The sequence below is a fragment of the Camarhynchus parvulus genome, chromosome 4, assembly GCF_901933205.1.
Source record: "Camarhynchus parvulus chromosome 4, STF_HiC, whole genome shotgun sequence".
NCBI classification, from domain to species: Eukaryota; Metazoa; Chordata; class Aves; order Passeriformes; family Thraupidae; genus Camarhynchus; species Camarhynchus parvulus.
Window position 1 is genome coordinate 9500568 of NC_044574.1, and position 17307 is coordinate 9517874.

A 17307-nucleotide genomic window follows, 5' to 3' on the forward strand; every position below is an offset into this window, starting at 1 on the left:
TTTACCTGGTTTGGTTAGTTGGTCCAGTGTTGTCTTTGCTGGAGGTATATCCAAGTTTCCCAGCTCTGAAGTGCTCTCCTTTCCCAGGATTAGTGTGAAACTAACCTCTGCTTTGACTAGGGACTAATTCACAGAATTTAAATCCACAAGAGTAGGCACTATTAATTTTTTGTGTACTGCACATTCCCCTATCTAATTCCTGCATCTATTTCTAATTAGAAATTATTATTTCTTATTCTAGGTCAGTCTATCCAACTATACCCACAGGGATTAACATAAATGGAAACCTATAGCAAATTTCAGCCTCTGATACATATTAAAACAGTCATCATCTCAATGCAATTAAAAAAAGGTAGTGCCAAGACCTAACTTTATTGTTCTGTTTGTTTTCTTAAGCGTCTTCTAGTGTGAATCAGTACAAAACTCAAGTCCCTGTTTTGCTGTATCAATCACTGGCATTATCATACTGACAAACACTGAAGCTGTAAACCAGGCTTGTCTAATGAAAACAGTCAAAAAAGTAAGATTAGTTTATGCCACAGGAAGTTTAATCATGTTTCTTAGCTTATATTCTCTGGGCTGCATCTGATCTCTAAGACCTTAAAAGGCAATGTAAAAAATGGTCACTAAAAACAAAAACCCAAAACTTTCTGCATGGTTGTGCATGTTGTGTTGGGAAGAACAAGCTGGAAGTGAATGACAGGATTGCAGTCACTTGTAGATTAGATTAAAAGTAACCATTGCTGCATGCAAGCACCCAGGCATTGCTTTTGGTAATATCCCACCTAGGATAAGAGTGGCATAAACCATCACCTTCCTTTGGGGCTGCAACAAGATCCCAAAAAGGAAATAGCCAGGAAAAAATCCACATTCCTTTTGAAATGTGGACTGAAGGAAGCAAAGCAGAAGACAAAAGTGTTGCTAAAAAGTGTTCTTAGAGAAAACAAAAGTAAGTTTAATTATGAAGTGCCATGGTTGCACTAGGCCTTTACTTTCTGTCCCATCCTTAACTCTTGCTCTGACACAGTGAGAAAACAATTTCAGCTTCACCTGGAGCTAAGGCTGCAAAAACCTGTGGCACTTTTATATTTGTACACTTTAATTAATTGCTGATACTTCTTCTCAAAACAGTCCCCTGCTATTTGTTGAAGCTCTCTCAAGTGCAGACAGGATAAGAAGAATTTTGAGTTAGCACTGACATGGTCACATGTGTGTGGCAGGGTAGGGGGTTAAAGGTGTTCCTGTGCCTCTGAAATGTCAATCTTTCACTCAGAGATGAGGAGTGATTTTTTTTTCAACGTATTTGAAAATAGTCTGAGGAGCTGGTTATCACTAAAGTAATGAAATAACTCATATCTGAAACCATGACATTTAATTAGCCCTTAGAATAGTTCACTATTTCACATTTATATACTTACACCAAAAGAGATTTTTTGGACCCCTTTTGTAGTAAAGCAAATGCACAATCATTTTATTATAAAAATAATCCTTAGGTCAAATAGGAATACAAACAATAATTACACAAATATCTATTTACAAATCTGTAAGACAGATATTTATGGCACAGACAATATAAATAACCCTGTACCTTGTTTCTGTGCAAAAAAGACAGGCTAGTTTTAGTCAATAACCAGCCCTTTTATGTTTTCTTCACTTCTTCTGATTTCAGTTAAACAGAAGGATTTTCAGATGAGATGTTCAAAAGTTCAGCCTCAAGAGTCAAGAAAATACTTTCGCTTTTAATCCAGATAAAGCACAATAAGATTTTTCCTATCTTCTGCCAAAATATTCCTTCCTGTTCTTCAGCCTACATTTTTTGGAAGAGGAGGAAAATTTCAGATTCAGTAATTTTTTTCATAAGCCATCAGACTGTGGTAGAGAATTAGACCCAAATGAAGTCAAGCTGCACTCTGAAGCTAAACTACCACTGTAGGTTTCAGTTTAGTTTGTAGTAGAATCTCCATTACACTTGCTTTCCTTGTAGCTGTAAAAAATAGTTCTTCAGAAAAACACTTTCCGTTCTCTTGAAGCCTTTCACACAGTCCAAGAGAAGGCTAAATCAAGTAAGAGGTAGATATTGTTCATCCTCCTAATTCCCCAGAGCTCTCCATTTGAATTACTCTGTTTTAGGACTGTAGGAGATACATGTATAGAGCAAGTTTTATGTCTATAAAAGTAGTGATTGACTTACACCCCTCACATCCTGTGGTCACTGACAACATTCAGCAATGTGCTTGAGGAATTCATCACTGAGTTCATCACTGAAAAACCTCATGCAATGAGGGCATCTGAGTTCACCCTGTGCCCTGCCTTCAGATCCCAAGTTTCCATTGTCCCCAGGAGGAGAAGCTTGTTCAGACTGTGAGTTTGTTCTTCTCGTGCCTGTCTGGCCTGGGCTGTTGCCTCGTAGGTGTTCCACATTTGTCTGAACAAACAAATGATTTTGGTTACCAGCGTGATCTCTGAAATGGCTGCTTGTGTCTCTGGAGTCCTAGAAAGAGAAAGAAGAGCTCTTGAAAAAGATGCAAGAAAAATACATTTTCTAACAGGTGATATTTTATCACCTTGATCTGAAACACCACTCAAATATTTATCTGAGGACTTGTAAATAAATTATTTATCAGTCTTTGCAGTGTTACTAATATTGTTGTAAAGAAGGTTTATAGAAAACACAGAATGCAGCCAGTGTGCAATTTTAAAGATGTCAAGAGTCATGACTGTCCTGTGCCTTCTAAGAATTCACCCTTCCAATGTTGATCCAAAAGCAGAAGAAAAAGGGACTGGAAAGGGGTATTACATCTGAACTGGGAAGCATCTCCACCAGAACTGACTATGAAACAACCAAAGTTTTTGATAGCTGCTGAAACTGTTTTAGAAATACTAAGATGTTTTTAAAATATACTTAAAGGTATATTTTAGTCCCAAATCCTGTTGGCATGCTTAAATTAAAGAAGGACCATGCTGCTTTCTTACCTGTCTTCTTGCTAGCTGGAGTTGCAGACATGCAACTTCTGCCTGAAGTTCTTGTATTTTACTCTGTGCTCGTTCTCTGTCTGATCTCTCAGACGTGAAATCGTCTTTATAAACCAGGACCTGAAATAGAATTGTTATGTTAATATTTTATACATTAGAGCATTGGCAGGTTAGATTGAAAAGCTGAGACTGATTCCTTTGTTACTTATTCCCAGAATGTCAGTATTATCTTCTCTATCATATGTGTATTTCAAAGGTGTTTGTATTTCTTTTACAGGTCTTTCATATTCTGCATTAAGGCCAGCAGAACTGCTTGGGGTTCTTTAAGTAGTGAGTTTCCTTTAAATCTGTGTTGGTAAGTATCTGTATAGCCAAATGTGCACAGACAGGCAAATGTCCAAAAGAGAAATCCCTTTTTCCCACCTTGGACTTTCGTGGTCTGGAAAGAAACTAAGAATTCCCATGTGTAGGAAAAAGAAACATAATGACCTGTTGCTCCAGCATTTGTATTCTCTCATTATCCCCTTCACTAGCCTTCTTCATGTCTTCCAGCTCTCTCTTGGTTTTTATGCACTCATTCATTTTCTCTTCCAGTAGTTTGTTTAACCGGAAGATCTCCTTGTGCATCAGGTCAGAATTCCTTTGAGCTGGAGTTCCTCCATGGTGCTGCTCCAGCTGGGACTTCATCTCCTTCAGCTGCAGGTGGAGTCTCTTCACGTACTCGTCCCTGCTCGCGTCGTACTTCTGCCATTTTGCATTTAAATCTTCCACCTGAAAGTTCATCCAGGAGAGGCATGAAGAACAGGGAGACACAAACTTCCAAGCTTTCATAGGCTGTCTAGAATTGCAGGACCAAAATCCTCTAGGGGATAATGTAACATGCTGACTCCACCCCTGAGGGTAAGTCACTGGACAGGAGAGCAGATGATTGTGCAGACTCTTCCCAATCACCCAGCCCAAAGGGACAATATTAAATAATGTGGAAAGGCAGGGATCTAGTGGGCCTAGTGCTGTTCTTCTGGGGTGGAATACTGATCCACAGAAGGAACATGAAAGTTTTCTTCTGCACTGTATTTTTTAACAATAAAAATCCAGTATGTTAGAAATTATGTAATAAGTTGTTCTTAGCTAAGGGAACCAAAACTATGTGCCATGTTGAAAGGACTAAGAAAAACTGTCTTGCTTTAAACTGCCATATAATTACATTAACCAGACTTATCTATTCCAAATTTACTCTAATACAAAATACTTAACAAATATTAATGTGTAACAAAATGAAAGTACTCACGTGAGCTACTTTTTGTTTTAACATCCTGTTTTCCTCTTGTAAGTTGCAGATAAGAGGTTGAAGTGAAGTTTCATTGTCTAAAAGCTGTAATTTTCAGATAAAGTTAGGTGTTACTTTAACATAAAAATCTCAGATGCTGTTAAGTGGAAGTGATCTTTTTTTTATGGGATGTGTAATGACATACATCTAGGTTTTTATGACCTTGGTACTGCTATTAAATAGACCTCATGGCAACAGCGTTTAAGAGTTTACACAAAGCTACTTGTCTGGAGTGGGAGAACACATGACAAAGGCACAGATATGCCTTCATCTTGCTTTGTTATTACTGTCAATTTTGGGCAGTACTAGGAAGAAATTACTGAGGGGAAAAAACCCTGCTTGCTAAATAATTGACTAAAATGATACCTCTTTTTTACAGTTGTGACATCTGCTTAAAAAAACCCCGGTGTACGTGAGTAATATAGAACACTTTTTTGCAAAATTCCCTAGAATCAGCTAGTAATGGCATCTGAAATTTCTCCTCTTCAACAGGGAAGTCCCCACTGTACAAGGTTAGCTTCTTATTGCATATATCAAAGTCAATCAAGCTTCCTGTCTATCAATTACACGTTAAATATGATAATGCCAAATGCTTCAAGTCCCTTAAAAAGTCCTTTTTTCTTCTATCTACTCAACCCCTATTTCTTACAAGTAACTTTAATCTGAGTTTTCTTTGGAAACACTTCTGGGATGTCTGACAGCGCGGACATGAGTATGTATAGAGTTCATCACAACAGCACAGATGAGTGGTCATGTGGAAAACAGCATTACCATGGTGTAGCAGTAACAGCAAAAGTCAGAATTGTTCATTTTTGTGAGAACTGTCTGTAGCACCCTACTCACTGCTCTGATCTGTTACTAGAGGCAGCACTGCTGTTATTTCCTTGTGGTGTTTTAATGAATTACCTCATTTTAATGAATGTTTAATGAATGACTCTCAGCCATCAGGACTTCTGGAACAACAGAACAATGATCTACCTTTACCCCATGCTGAGAACTTTTACTGAAGCCTCAACAGCCATTAGCAAAGTACACCAAAATCCAGGTGTTTCTTTGTGCCCTGCAGTAGCACTTCTGACACTGTCCTATTATGAAGCTTTTTTTTTAAACATCCCCTTGAAGAGAAGCATTGCCCTGCACTCAGAGGCCAGGGGGAATCCCAGAGCAAAAAAAAAAGGTAAGACACCTTGACTCATATTCCACGAACCAACTTTCTGTAGGGCTGTACTACGTGGGCAAAGCCAAATCCTGATCCGAGAAGACCACATGTTACACAGTTCTTAATATAAAAACTCCTTTGAAATATCTCTACTTTCTTTTGTGATTTTGATACTTTAATAAGCAATCAGAAGAGACAGGCTTCAAAATCACAGCACCATCTAGTGCTGCACAGAAGCAGGGGTAGTATAAGGTAGGTACTGTCTGCTGTGTATTGAGGGAAGAACTGTGACCATGGAATTGCTGAGGTTGGACGAAACCTCTCAAGTTCTTCTCCTCTCCAAAAATAAGCCTCTGATGATATGGCCAAAGTTGAAGTGGTAGACAACTGCTTCCATCCTAAATTTCAGATACACAGAATTGTATACCATTGCCCTGGCAGTCTTAACACCCTACATGAAATTATTTAAAGGGCTGTTCTCACCATTCCCCAGTTACAGCTATCCTACTGTAATTAACATCTCAGAAGCTAATAAGATTTCAAAGACACACACAGTAGCTGTTAAGAATACCTGATTAGATCTCTCTGTAGGTATCTGGTCATCTGAATTCCCCTTCTCTTTTCTTTGCTTCTCTTCTAGACATTTTGCCAGATGTTGGCACATTTCTGCTGTGGATGCTAATTTGCGTTGAAGCTGGTGAGTTTCATCAGTGAGTGAACGGCACAAAACATCACTGGTGGCCTGAGCCTTCTCCCTCTCTGCCAGAGTCTTCTGCAGTCGTAAGATTTCTCTCTCCTTTTCATATGGAGGCTGATTTATCATCTGCTGTATCTCTCCATTTTTCTCCTCTAGCTGCTGATTCAACTTCTGCACTTCCTAAACAGAGGGGGGAGGGGAAGTTATTTAAAAGCAAAATAAAGTCAAAAGCCAAAATATATCTTAGACTTCAATATTGCAGTAATTCCTTATTGCTCCTGCACTCATTGCAAAGTACTTAAAAAGTAGATCAAATCCATTTCATTTCGGTATGTTCACAAGACCTTGGAACTGTTGGATCAATCAATCAAGAACTGCCTCAGGCAGCCATGCAAACACTTTCTAATCAGTAGAATGGAGGAACAAGCAGCAAGAATTCAGGAAGATTTTATGACTATACAGCAGCAACAAAAACAAGAAAGAAAGTAACTTAAGATGAATAACTGTGGAGACTGAAAAATACTTACAGGTACACTAAACTACCAGATAATACAGATTTTTCTCAAAAGAAAAAAAGGAACTGTTAAGTCATCAAATCCAGTAAAGTGTATTCACTGCCTGGCACTGTCACAAGGAGAAAACAGAGCAAGTTTCCCACCTAGGAAAGGATGGGAATGGTAAGGTAAGGACAAGCAAGCAGTAAAGAAAATCCATGTGGGTGGCAGCAGTGGCTCTAGTTTGGGCACAGCTGACTCCCAGGTACACAAGGGGGTCTGACACGCCCCTAGCAAACAACTGTGTACTTGGTTCTGCATCTCCTTGTCCTGTTGGGAGCTCTGTGGGATCATCCACACTGCATTAACATCTCTGCAGGTGTTTTGGGAAGGAAGAAGTTTGCTTGGTGACTGGTGCAAACCACCTGTATTTCCATGCACCTGAAAGGCACTGGTTCTGGCTTTGTAAACAAACAAGCTGGTACCAGAAACCTCTGCAGCACTGCTCCTCCAGAATCGAGGATCTCTGGATGCCAGTGCAGACCACGAGACAGCTCCAATCCCAGCTCTACCATTCCAGTTCTCAGGAGTGCTAATAGAGCTGTAAATCACTGGGAACACACTTTGCCAGCACACTGGCATCTGGCTTCACAAAAAATGTCTTTTTTTTGTTGTTGTTATTATTTAATGCCAATTATTTCAGTGTTCTGATGGGGCATAGCACTTTATTATTTCAAGAAATAAACATTGACATAGATAAACAGCACTTGTTCTTATTACTGACATTTACATTCTTTAGCTTCATGCTGAATGCTAAACTTCCCCTTTAAAGATATTCAGCATCAGCCTTTCAAATATGCTTAAGTACCACAGGTTTGTCATCTGTCTGCAAAGTGTCAGTGAGATGATCTCTTATAACAAATTTCCAAGCATGAACTTTTTAATATGTATTTTAGGTAAGTGTCATATATAGAAAATGTTTTGTATAAGCATTAGGTCAAGAGATTACTTATGACAAAAACACTTGTTTCAGTTTTAACTACTGCTGCTCAGTTTGGAAATTACTTCATGCAGCTTCCTCTAGAAATAAATGCTTTAAAAATCTTTGAGAATTTCAGACTGAACCTGGGAAATTCTTAATGACAGTAACCAAAACAGCACTTGTGCTGGATGGGGAGGGATGCAGTTTTCAGGTTTTTTTCTTTCAAGAAAAGTACTGATTCCCCTAATCTATCTCTCCAGACTTCTCAGTTACTTCTTCAAATATGAACATGCTACCTCACTGTTAAGACAAAAATCCATTTTTAAGAGCACTTCAAACAAAACACTGTAATAGAAAAATTCGTGGCATCAGCTGATTATCTTTGAGAACAAAATTGTTGCAACTAATAAATTCAAGGAGCTTTTTACTGTTTTCCTTTCTCCTTATGAAAACAGTTGCATGAAGATCTATGGTGCCCTGCTAAGTTTTTGGTTTAGGATTTTATCGTTTGCCTTTCTGAAGTGAACGCAGGGGGCGCCACCTTTGGACACAAACGAGCGAGTTGCTTCGGGCACCCGGGGATGGAGCGGGCATCGCTGTCAGCGCCGCTTCCTGCGCGCCCCCAGCCGCTCGCAGCACCAGCAGCGCTGCGGGAGCAAAACGCCCGCACCCTCCGCCCCGCACCGCGCTCCCGAGGGAAGCAAAGGCGCTGCTGATGCTGCGCCGCTCCCGAGGGAAGGAAAGGCGCTGCTGATGCTGCGCCGCTCCCGAGGGAAGGAAAGGCGCTGCTGATGCTGCGCTCCCTGCGCGCCCGCGGCTGTACCTGGCACAGCGTCTCCGCTCTCCGCGCCGAGAGCCGCTCGCTGTCGCGGGCCTGCTCCAGCTGCTCCAGCAGGCTCTCCACCAGCGAGTGGGCCGGCTCCGCACCCGCCGCCGCATCCCCGCCCGCCGCCGGGCCAGGCTGCCGCTGCCGGGCCAGGCTGCCCCGCAGCTCCCGGATCGTCGCCTCCTTGGCCGCCAGCTGCAGCTGGAGGTGCTTCAGCTGCTGCGTGGACTCGTGGTACAAGGTGCAGAGCACGTTGTACCGAGGCACTTTATTCTTCAAGCTTCTGTTCTCCCGGTGCAGCTTATCCAGCGTCTCCTCCACCTGCTTGAAGCGAGTCACCAAGGGGTCTGTGCTGCCGGCCTCGCTTACCGAGCACATGGCCGGGGCAGCTCCCTTCTGTTCCTTCTCCAGGGCGAGCAGGAGCCCGGACAGGTGCATAAAACCTCGGAGAGCAGCAGAACCGAGGCAGCGGTTTCGCTCTTCCGCCTTCCGCGCCGGGGAGCAGGCAGTCGCTCCCTTTAAGAGCTCGCAGGACCCGCCTGTGCCGCTGCTTTTTTCTACGGCTGGGGCCGGGCCGGGCTGAGCTCCGCCCTCGGGGGAGAATCCCAGCCGTGCCGAGCGCTCTTTCCCCCGCGGCCCGCGCGGGATGCGGCCCCGGAGGCATCGCTGCCCGGGGAACCCCGGCAGGGCCAAGCGGGAGAACCGGCACCGGGGGCGGGGGGAGAAACCCGGGGGCGAGGCAGGGGGCGAGCGGGAGGCTCGGGGGCGCGGGGGAAGTCCCGGCGGGGCGGGGGGATGCGGGCAGGAGGCTGCAGGAGGGGCGCTGGGGGGAGCGGGGCTCCCGGCGCACCGAGGGTCCCTCGGGGGCTGGCGGGCGGCGCTGGCTGCGCGTTGCGAAAGCCCCGGAGCGCCGCGTCCTCCCGGCGCCGCTGCGGGAATTCCCGGCTCGGAGCGGGACTTTCCCCGCTGGCGGCGACCCCCGGGCTCTCGGCTCTCCCCGCTCCGCCGGCCCCGGGGCAGCAGCCGGAGAAGAAAGGCCCAGGAATCCTCTCTCTGGTGGTTGTGTCTGCAGCGGTGGCGAGGGGATGGCTCCGCACCCAGGCAGAGCAGCACGTCCCCCCTCACAAGCCCCGGGCCTGTGCAGGTGTGGAAGAGGAGTAAGACCTCGAACAAACCAAAATCTTCGGCCATCTAAATCTATATCACCAGCCAATGTTTATAGTCTCAGAGTGAGTTAATGAGAGCAAAACCAGCTGCTTCACACTGAATAAACTGCTGCCCACTGGCTGCCCCTATGGTACAGAACTTTTTTTATTGGCAGCACAGAGACAGAACTTGTTAATCAAGAATATCACTGTCGGAGTAACACTGGCGTAGTATTTCTCGTATGGTATAAGCTGGACTGAAAGAAGGCATATTTCAGATTGGTTTAGTTATGTCCGTGTTACCATTCTGATGGAACCAAGTGGGAGTAAAGAGCCTTAAACCAGTAGAAAAATGAGTCCCAGGTTACATTTGGTTATTTGCAGTAGTATTTATTGTGTGTATGTGTGTGCATGTGCATCATAACGTGTACAGCACAGAGCTCCGTGTGCACACAGCCTTCGTGCACAAGGTTCAGCACAGCCACGGGAGATGTGTCTGGCATAAGTGCCTAAAATACAGCAAGTGAAAATCACCACATGCTGCTGGTGGAGGCAGCAAAAGGAGAAGACTTTAGACAATGTGATAGAGAGCAGCCTCCTGTGTTAGCAGGTCTCAGGATAAAAAGACAGCAGTGAATAATTTGTGTGGAATAATTTACAGGAATGGGAACATGATGAAAGGAAAAGATGGTGAACTTCAAAGTTGAGACTGTCAGTCACCCTGGTGATGGCTAAAGACCTCCTGAGGTTCCTCTTAACATTAATTATCCTGTGATTCAATTAAGCTTTTTGAGGTGGAAAGTCATTACTTTGTCACCTTAATTATTCTAGTAAGAATTAGGAGTAATAAATTCAAAACCGTCTGTTAGCTAAGCTGTTTCTGAAAATATAACTGAATTTTATAGAAGTTTATTTCACAGGAGACCCTGTGTGACAGAAAAGGGTAAAGCACTTGTTTGTGGTACAGGTCCCTGGCATATTTGCTATTTCATCTAATACTGTAAAAATCAAATGATTTAGGACAATGAAAAATGTGTGGAAGTTGAGGGAATATATTTTTTTATTTTTTACTTGTACAAAGTTATATTCTACACCCTTAAGATGCTGACTTTACTGTGAAGAAAGTAAAGTTCCTGCTTTAAAATACCTGTGCTTTGTCATTTTCATGTACATTAGAAAGAAAAGTGAAAAAACCACATAGAATTCATGTTACATTTATTTCTTGTGTTACAGTCAGAGCTAACTGAAGAATTTGGAGCAAGATTGCTTTTGCTGACTGTCAAAATATTTTGTAGAAATGTATGATGAAACCCTGGTACTGGAGAATTGTTTGGTTTCCTGCCAATTAATTAGCAAGCTACAAGGAAACTCAGCCATGCCATGTTTGCAGATGGGGCAAGCATCAGGGAATTTAGTTAGCTGCAAAATAAAATCCTTTATAATACAGTTACATTTGTAGTATGGTGTTAGTATATTAAAATAGAGCATTACTGAAAATTTGGAATTACTGGTGCCTTGGGTGAAGGCAGCATTCCCCCAGGAAAGCACCAGTGACTCCAGGGAAATTTGACCTGCGTAAGTGCTGAGTAAGAAACTCATCCCTCGTGTACTTGGGAATGCCCTGAGATGACTGTTTCCTTTTGTCACTTCTGAAATACAGAGGAATTCCTGGGAATTCAGTCAAAGGAGCTGCTGCCAAAGAATGAGTCACATCTTGCTGTGTTTCTAGCACCTGGCTTTTCCTGGATTGCCTCTCCGCACTCTTACCCAGTTTGTTGATAAAGCAGCTGCTTTGTGCTGTGGCACACTTGTTCTTTTTGGGGTTGCACAATCCTGAGGGCTTATTAAGTACTGTGTGAACAACAGGTATGCTCTGCACGACTTAATATAAAGAAAAGAAAGTTTATTTTCCATACTGTACTGGTTTCAACATGAAATATAAGATGAAGTTCGCTTTAACTCTTTCTCAGTAGGATGTAACAGGATAGATGTGATTTCCCATGTGGGAAAAATTTAACCTCAGATTTTGTTAAAGAACTCTTAACAAAGCTGTTTTGAATAAGTAATTTTGTGCATCATCACAACTTACTGTCATGTGTGAGATGCATCATAGAGTGCATGGAAAAAAGGGATTAGATATTGCCTAGAAACAAAAAGAAAATGAAATTGCTCCTAAGAAAGCAGAAAGAAAGAAAGAAAGGTGAACAGTATGGCTAGATTAATGAAGGGTTCATAAATGTACATATATTTAAATTTTCATTTTTAAGTATGAATTATTTGTTGAGGGGGTAAGAACAATTTCTCTAAATGTAGTAGTTCTATTTCTGTAACATTAGTGAAAATCTTATGAGTCTTTGTATTTAAAAGAGTAATTCTCTGTGGACAAGACTATACAACATAATGGGTGGCTCTGTCATTTTCTAAAGAGTGACCTCTACTCAATTTGTAAGAAAATGTATTTTTTACTTGTGAGCTCCAGATGTCATTCAGCCAATCGAGCTGTGGTTTACCCTATGGTCTTAAGTCACCACTGATTGTCCTGGAGGGTAAGTTGTGACATAATGATATTTTAAAAGCGTTGGAATTGCCTTGAGGTGATTAAACAGAGCTAATTAGAAATTTGTAGGTGATCCTCTTGCTGCTATAGGCTGAAAAAAAAAGCAATGAGTTCACATTTCCTTTGCTGTAGAACGTGCAGTACAAAAGGGAGAAAACCTGTAAAATAATGTGACCTACTCCCTGCTACATAAGATGCTGCCAGAAATCTCTATGTGTGTCCAAAAATGTGATTTTCATGCTGAACAATTGAAGTGTTGGTGCTTTTGTGACTCATAGATCAACAGTAATTATGAGCTGCAGGCATGTTTACACTCCTTCCATGGGCAGGACTAAACATCCTTTCTATACATCACTGTATTGGATGTTCTGATGAGATAATGTTCAACATGTTTTTCTGCTGGAATGACAAAGTCCCTGAGAGATTGGCCCAAGGGCTGCCAGGATTCCCAAAACTGGATGAACTCATGTCTATGACGTACATATGTAGCCATCTGTCTGCACTGAGGCTCTGACTTAGAACACAACATTCCTTTTTCAGTCTTGTTTTCTGTTTACACACATGAAAATATTTTGTTTAGCTAGGGGAAGTAGAATGGGGTCTATTTATTTCTAATGTAAGATTTTTCCCTGCTTTGGTGGTGGTGGTGATGGCTTTGGGTTAGTTTTTTTGGTTTTTTTTTTTTTTTTTTGAGGGGGGGTTTGTTTGGTTTTTTTGTGGGGGGTTTTTTTATTTGTTTGTTTGTTTTGTTGGGGCTTTCTTGTTGTTGTTCTTGTTTTGGTTTTGTTTTTACATGGTTTGCCCTTTGGAGGATGTAAAAACCAAAAGTGTTTTGATGCAGGGGGCAGAGTCCCAGAGCCCATGTTCGTAGTTACAGTAGGGCTGAAATAACCAGGATGAGCCATGACATTGGTCAGATCCATAGCAGTCCCAACACTTTTCCCTAAGAGGTATTTCTTTCACATTTATATGGACTGAGGTGCCTCAGTCTCATCCTGGTGGGTGTTAGTAGATAAGCTGGGTACCCTCTTGTAGGGGCCTCTCACCAGGCCCTTGATCTGTTTGTGTCCAAGTCAAGGCAAGAGCTTTCTGTTACGCTTTGTAATTCCTCAGTGCTTTGGGTCTTTGCTCAGTTCACCCTCCTGTGCTCACTGGCTGTATGTTCAGCTGTTTCAGGCCCTGCTTAGTTTCCCCTGCATAATCTCACTTTTGCAGTTTCTCTTTTGTCTGCCCATGGCACAATAACACCAGTTGCCTCAGTCTGACCTTGCAGACTGGAATTTATTGCAGTGCTGCTGCTGCTGCCCCTGGATCTGAGAAGTTCAAGCAGTTTTCTTGGTTCTTTGGAAACCCTTCTCGTGATGTCACTGATTTTTGAGCTGTGTTTCTATTTACAAGAACGTAAAAAGCTCTCTGGTGCATTAAGTGTGCAGTAAGTGGAGGCTGTTTCCTTACCCACAGGCTTAGGTCACTCCTACTTAGAAGCAAATTACTTCTTTGAGCTTGTTCTGGATAAAACCTGGGGGTTTGCCCACGTCTATTTATTCCTGTTGAACAGTGCAGGATATGTTGGCTTGTAGTTGTCATAGGAAACCCTTCCCTAAATCTGATTATTTGAAATACTGCTGACATTTTTTTTGTGTGTTGCAGGAAACACTTTTCTAACTCTTAATATATGATCCATGTTACGGACTTTTTGTGGATTCTAGATATATATGAAATGGATTTTCTGCTTTGGTTAATACAGAGTGATGTGAGTTTTCTGGTTTTTGTTATTCACCTTTCCTCAAAGGCCAGCCAATTTTAAGGGGAAAAAATAAAATTATTAATTCTGAATAACTTGGCATTTACTTGCAAGACTGGAAACAAAAGGTGTGCAGGTAAAAACTTAGTTGTTTGCAGATTTGTTTGATATGTTAATGTTGTGTAATGAAACTCCCTAAAGTGGTGTCCGTGATGTTTCTGATCAAAACCACTCATTCTAACTAGAATAAAACCAGTTTCAACATTTTTGATCTTTAGCTTTTTCTTTTTAGCAAACAGACTTCTTGAGTTTGGTTAGATAAATTTCTGATTTAAATGTCTTATTTTAAACGTTTGTTTTAAAGGATGATGGGGAAAGGTGATTTCCTAAGACTGTCAGGAACCTCAAAATAAATCATAGTTACGTAGGAATTCAATTCTACTGGAATTCTAAATCGGGAAAAGAAACATTGGATGCTTCTTAGAACATCCTTGGTACTAGGTGGTGAAATAGTTTCAGAACTATAATATAGAATAAGTTTTGGGAAGAATTAAGCAACTAGAACTAGAAAGTGGAAGTGTCCTTACCACACCATTCATTCTTCTTCCACAGAAATAGCAACATTTCCTAAAATTCTGATTAATGTCCAGTTCAGAGGCAAGAAACAGCACAGTTGTGTTCCTGTGGAGCTCTGTCTGTAAAGCAGAAAATCCATCAATCATCCTGGCAGGAAAGGGAAAAGCAGTTTTCAGCAGAGTTTTAAATGCAAGCCATCAATGTAGTGTTTTTCAGACTGAAGTGAAGAACTAATGCCATGTAGATCCCAGCCACTGAAAACTTAAGCTCTTGTTCAAGGCTGCTGTTGTTATAAGCCAGAGAAAGCGTATTCTCAGTCATTGGTCATGCTTGAAGCAGACAAGCATTTTGACACTTTCTGCTCTCAAACAGAATTAATGGAATGTGGAAAAATTGTATTTTTGAGGAGCCTGCATGCCAGTGCCTTCTCAGCCTTAGCACAATAAATTAGTTTAATGTGGACATGCAAGTAAGTATGGATTGTAGAAGATAAAATCAGGAAACCATAAGAAAAAATAATGTATTTCTTCAAAGTGATAAATCCTGAAAGAAAAGCCACTGTAGCTGTTTTCATGGCTGAATGTGTCTGAGCTACACAGTGCCACAGGAACTTACACTCGTGGTACAGTGAAATATGTCTGTGTCTACAGGAATAAACCTTTCCAGCTCTAAATTAAATGGGTTTTTTTCCCAATTAATTATATTAAATTTATGCAATATGTTATGATTATTATTGGGTTAATGTACATTTTAGGGTAAGTGGCTGTTTGGCAAAGTCTTTACTCTCTTCTTGCCCTAAGCTATGGAGGAAATACTACAGGGGATTCTAGATGTATGGTTTTCATTTAAGTTTCTGATGAGAGCTACTGATTTATTTAATGGAACAAATAGAGAGACCACCATCTAAAGGGGTGAGTTTAAGAATTGATTGACACTGACTTCTGCTGTCTCTTCCCTTGAGTTTGCTGCTTGACTTGAATAAGTTTTGTAAGAGCTTAATTTGCTTTGCCATGTGAATCTTCCAGCACTGACAATAATGACATTGATGTAGATGGCTTAAAGGCAAAAAGGCTGCAGAATATTATTTGGTCTATGGAATGAAGATCACATCAGTCTGTGCTTATCCTTACTTAATTTTTAGAGAAAACCTCGAAGTTTTGACTTCAAACTGGTTCAACAGAATGAGCCATTATGACCATTTAATTGACACACTTATCTGTTTATGCCTTAAATGCTTGGAAATCAGCTGTGAGAAAGTTAATTCTGTTAGGCCTTGCATAAACAAAATAAGAAATGTTCTCTACACTGCAATACTCTACATAGTGGCTCATTTGGGGGTTAGTAAGTCAGATTTAGTGTAATTGTGATGTCCCAGTTTCAGGGTGTGCAGACCCATAGACACCTTTAAAAGGACTGGTTTCAGAAACAGTGGGTTTGAACTTCAAGGATTTCCACCAAAGTCACAATTTGCATGTAACCAGCTTTGGAAATACTCCCTTTTCTCTGAGAGCAGATTATAATATTGGCATAATCTTGTATTTACTGAAATTACACCTTAAAAAAAAATTTAGAGGCACTGTTAAAAGAGAAGATTTGGAGGATGAGTGTTTTTGTTGGATCCTTTGCTGTATCTGGAAAAAGAACAAAGACCTCTTGAGATCATCTCTACTTCCTCAGATTAGTTGTCTGTCTCTCCCTACAAACTTTGCTTCTGCTATATCTGTATATGACTTTTGCACCATCACTGCTGGGACTTAGAGATAAAACAACTCCTTGTAGTATGTTTTCTCAAATCAGATTTCTGACATGATGGTGTGGCCATTAGCTGACCCAACAGCTTTAAAAGAAATGAAACACAATCACCCCCATCTCTTATTTCCTGTGAGCTATGCAGGAAGTGTCTCAGAATGAAAGAAAAGCTATGAATTTGCCAGATAATGAGTCCGAAGTTTGGTTCATGGTTCTTTCCTGTAGGCAAAATTGAGGGTTTCTTGTAAACTTAAAGGAAATGGAGTAAAGGAGTTTGCTCGTGTGATAGTGAGAGTAGCCAAATGATTGATTAGCTGTTGAGAGGAAAGCTGTGCTTTGGGCATTGTTTCTTTCCAGAGGTACGAGAGGAGTGTGATGGGTGAGCTGGCAGGTGAGAACCCCCCAGCAGGGTGGGGGAGAGAATCAGAGGGGCAAATGCAAGCAAAACGTGTGTGCTGAGGTGAGGAGAGTTTAGTAACAGAGCAAAGAAAAAGAAACCAAAGAACTGATGTGAAGGCATCACTCACCACCTCCCACCCCCAGCCAATGGCCAAACAGCCTCTGAGTAATGGCTTGTTCTGACACACCACCACCACCCCCAGTTTTACTGCTCAAGAACATGGAAAATCTCTTGGGTCATGGGGGCAGCTGTCCTGGCTGTGGCCTCTCCCTCCTGCCCACCCCAGCCTTGTCCTGGGACAGAGAGAAGCAGGGAAGGCCTTGAGGCTGTGCAAGCACTGTGCAGCTAAAGCACTGCTCTGTTATCAGCACTGCTTTGGCCTCAGATCTAAAACACAGCTTTGGTCAGGCTCCTGTTATTAAATTAGCTCCATCCCAACCACACCTGGTACAGCAAATGTTACCCCAAACAGAGGTGGGGAAGATACCAATATTTCATAGCATTTACGAGGCTCCTGTAATTTTCATTTAATAGAATGAAATCAGGAAGAAATTTTTTTTCTCTGTTTTGGAAGGAGGAGACCTGAAGTGATGCCTTAAATTTTAGCTTTCATATTTTCCAGATTCTGTGTGTGACTGCGTTAGTGTGTGACTCTGAACTTCATATGAAGTGTAAGCA

General features: G+C 41.6%; 1 protein-coding gene across 1 annotated transcript; it reads right to left on the minus strand.

The window, feature by feature from the left end:
* Positions 1-1387: 1387 nt before the first annotated feature.
* Positions 1388-8914, minus strand: TNIP2 (TNFAIP3 interacting protein 2). The gene is made up of 6 exons (XM_030947869.1): positions 8456-8914; positions 6031-6336; positions 4262-4345; positions 3463-3744; positions 2974-3093; positions 1388-2491 (listed from the first exon to the last, which is right to left on the minus strand). Exons 1-6 carry the CDS (start codon positions 8894-8896, stop codon positions 2210-2212), a joined length of 1515 nt encoding a protein of 504 aa, XP_030803729.1. The 5' UTR covers positions 8897-8914; the 3' UTR covers positions 1388-2209.
* Positions 8915-17307: the final 8393 nt, after the last annotated feature.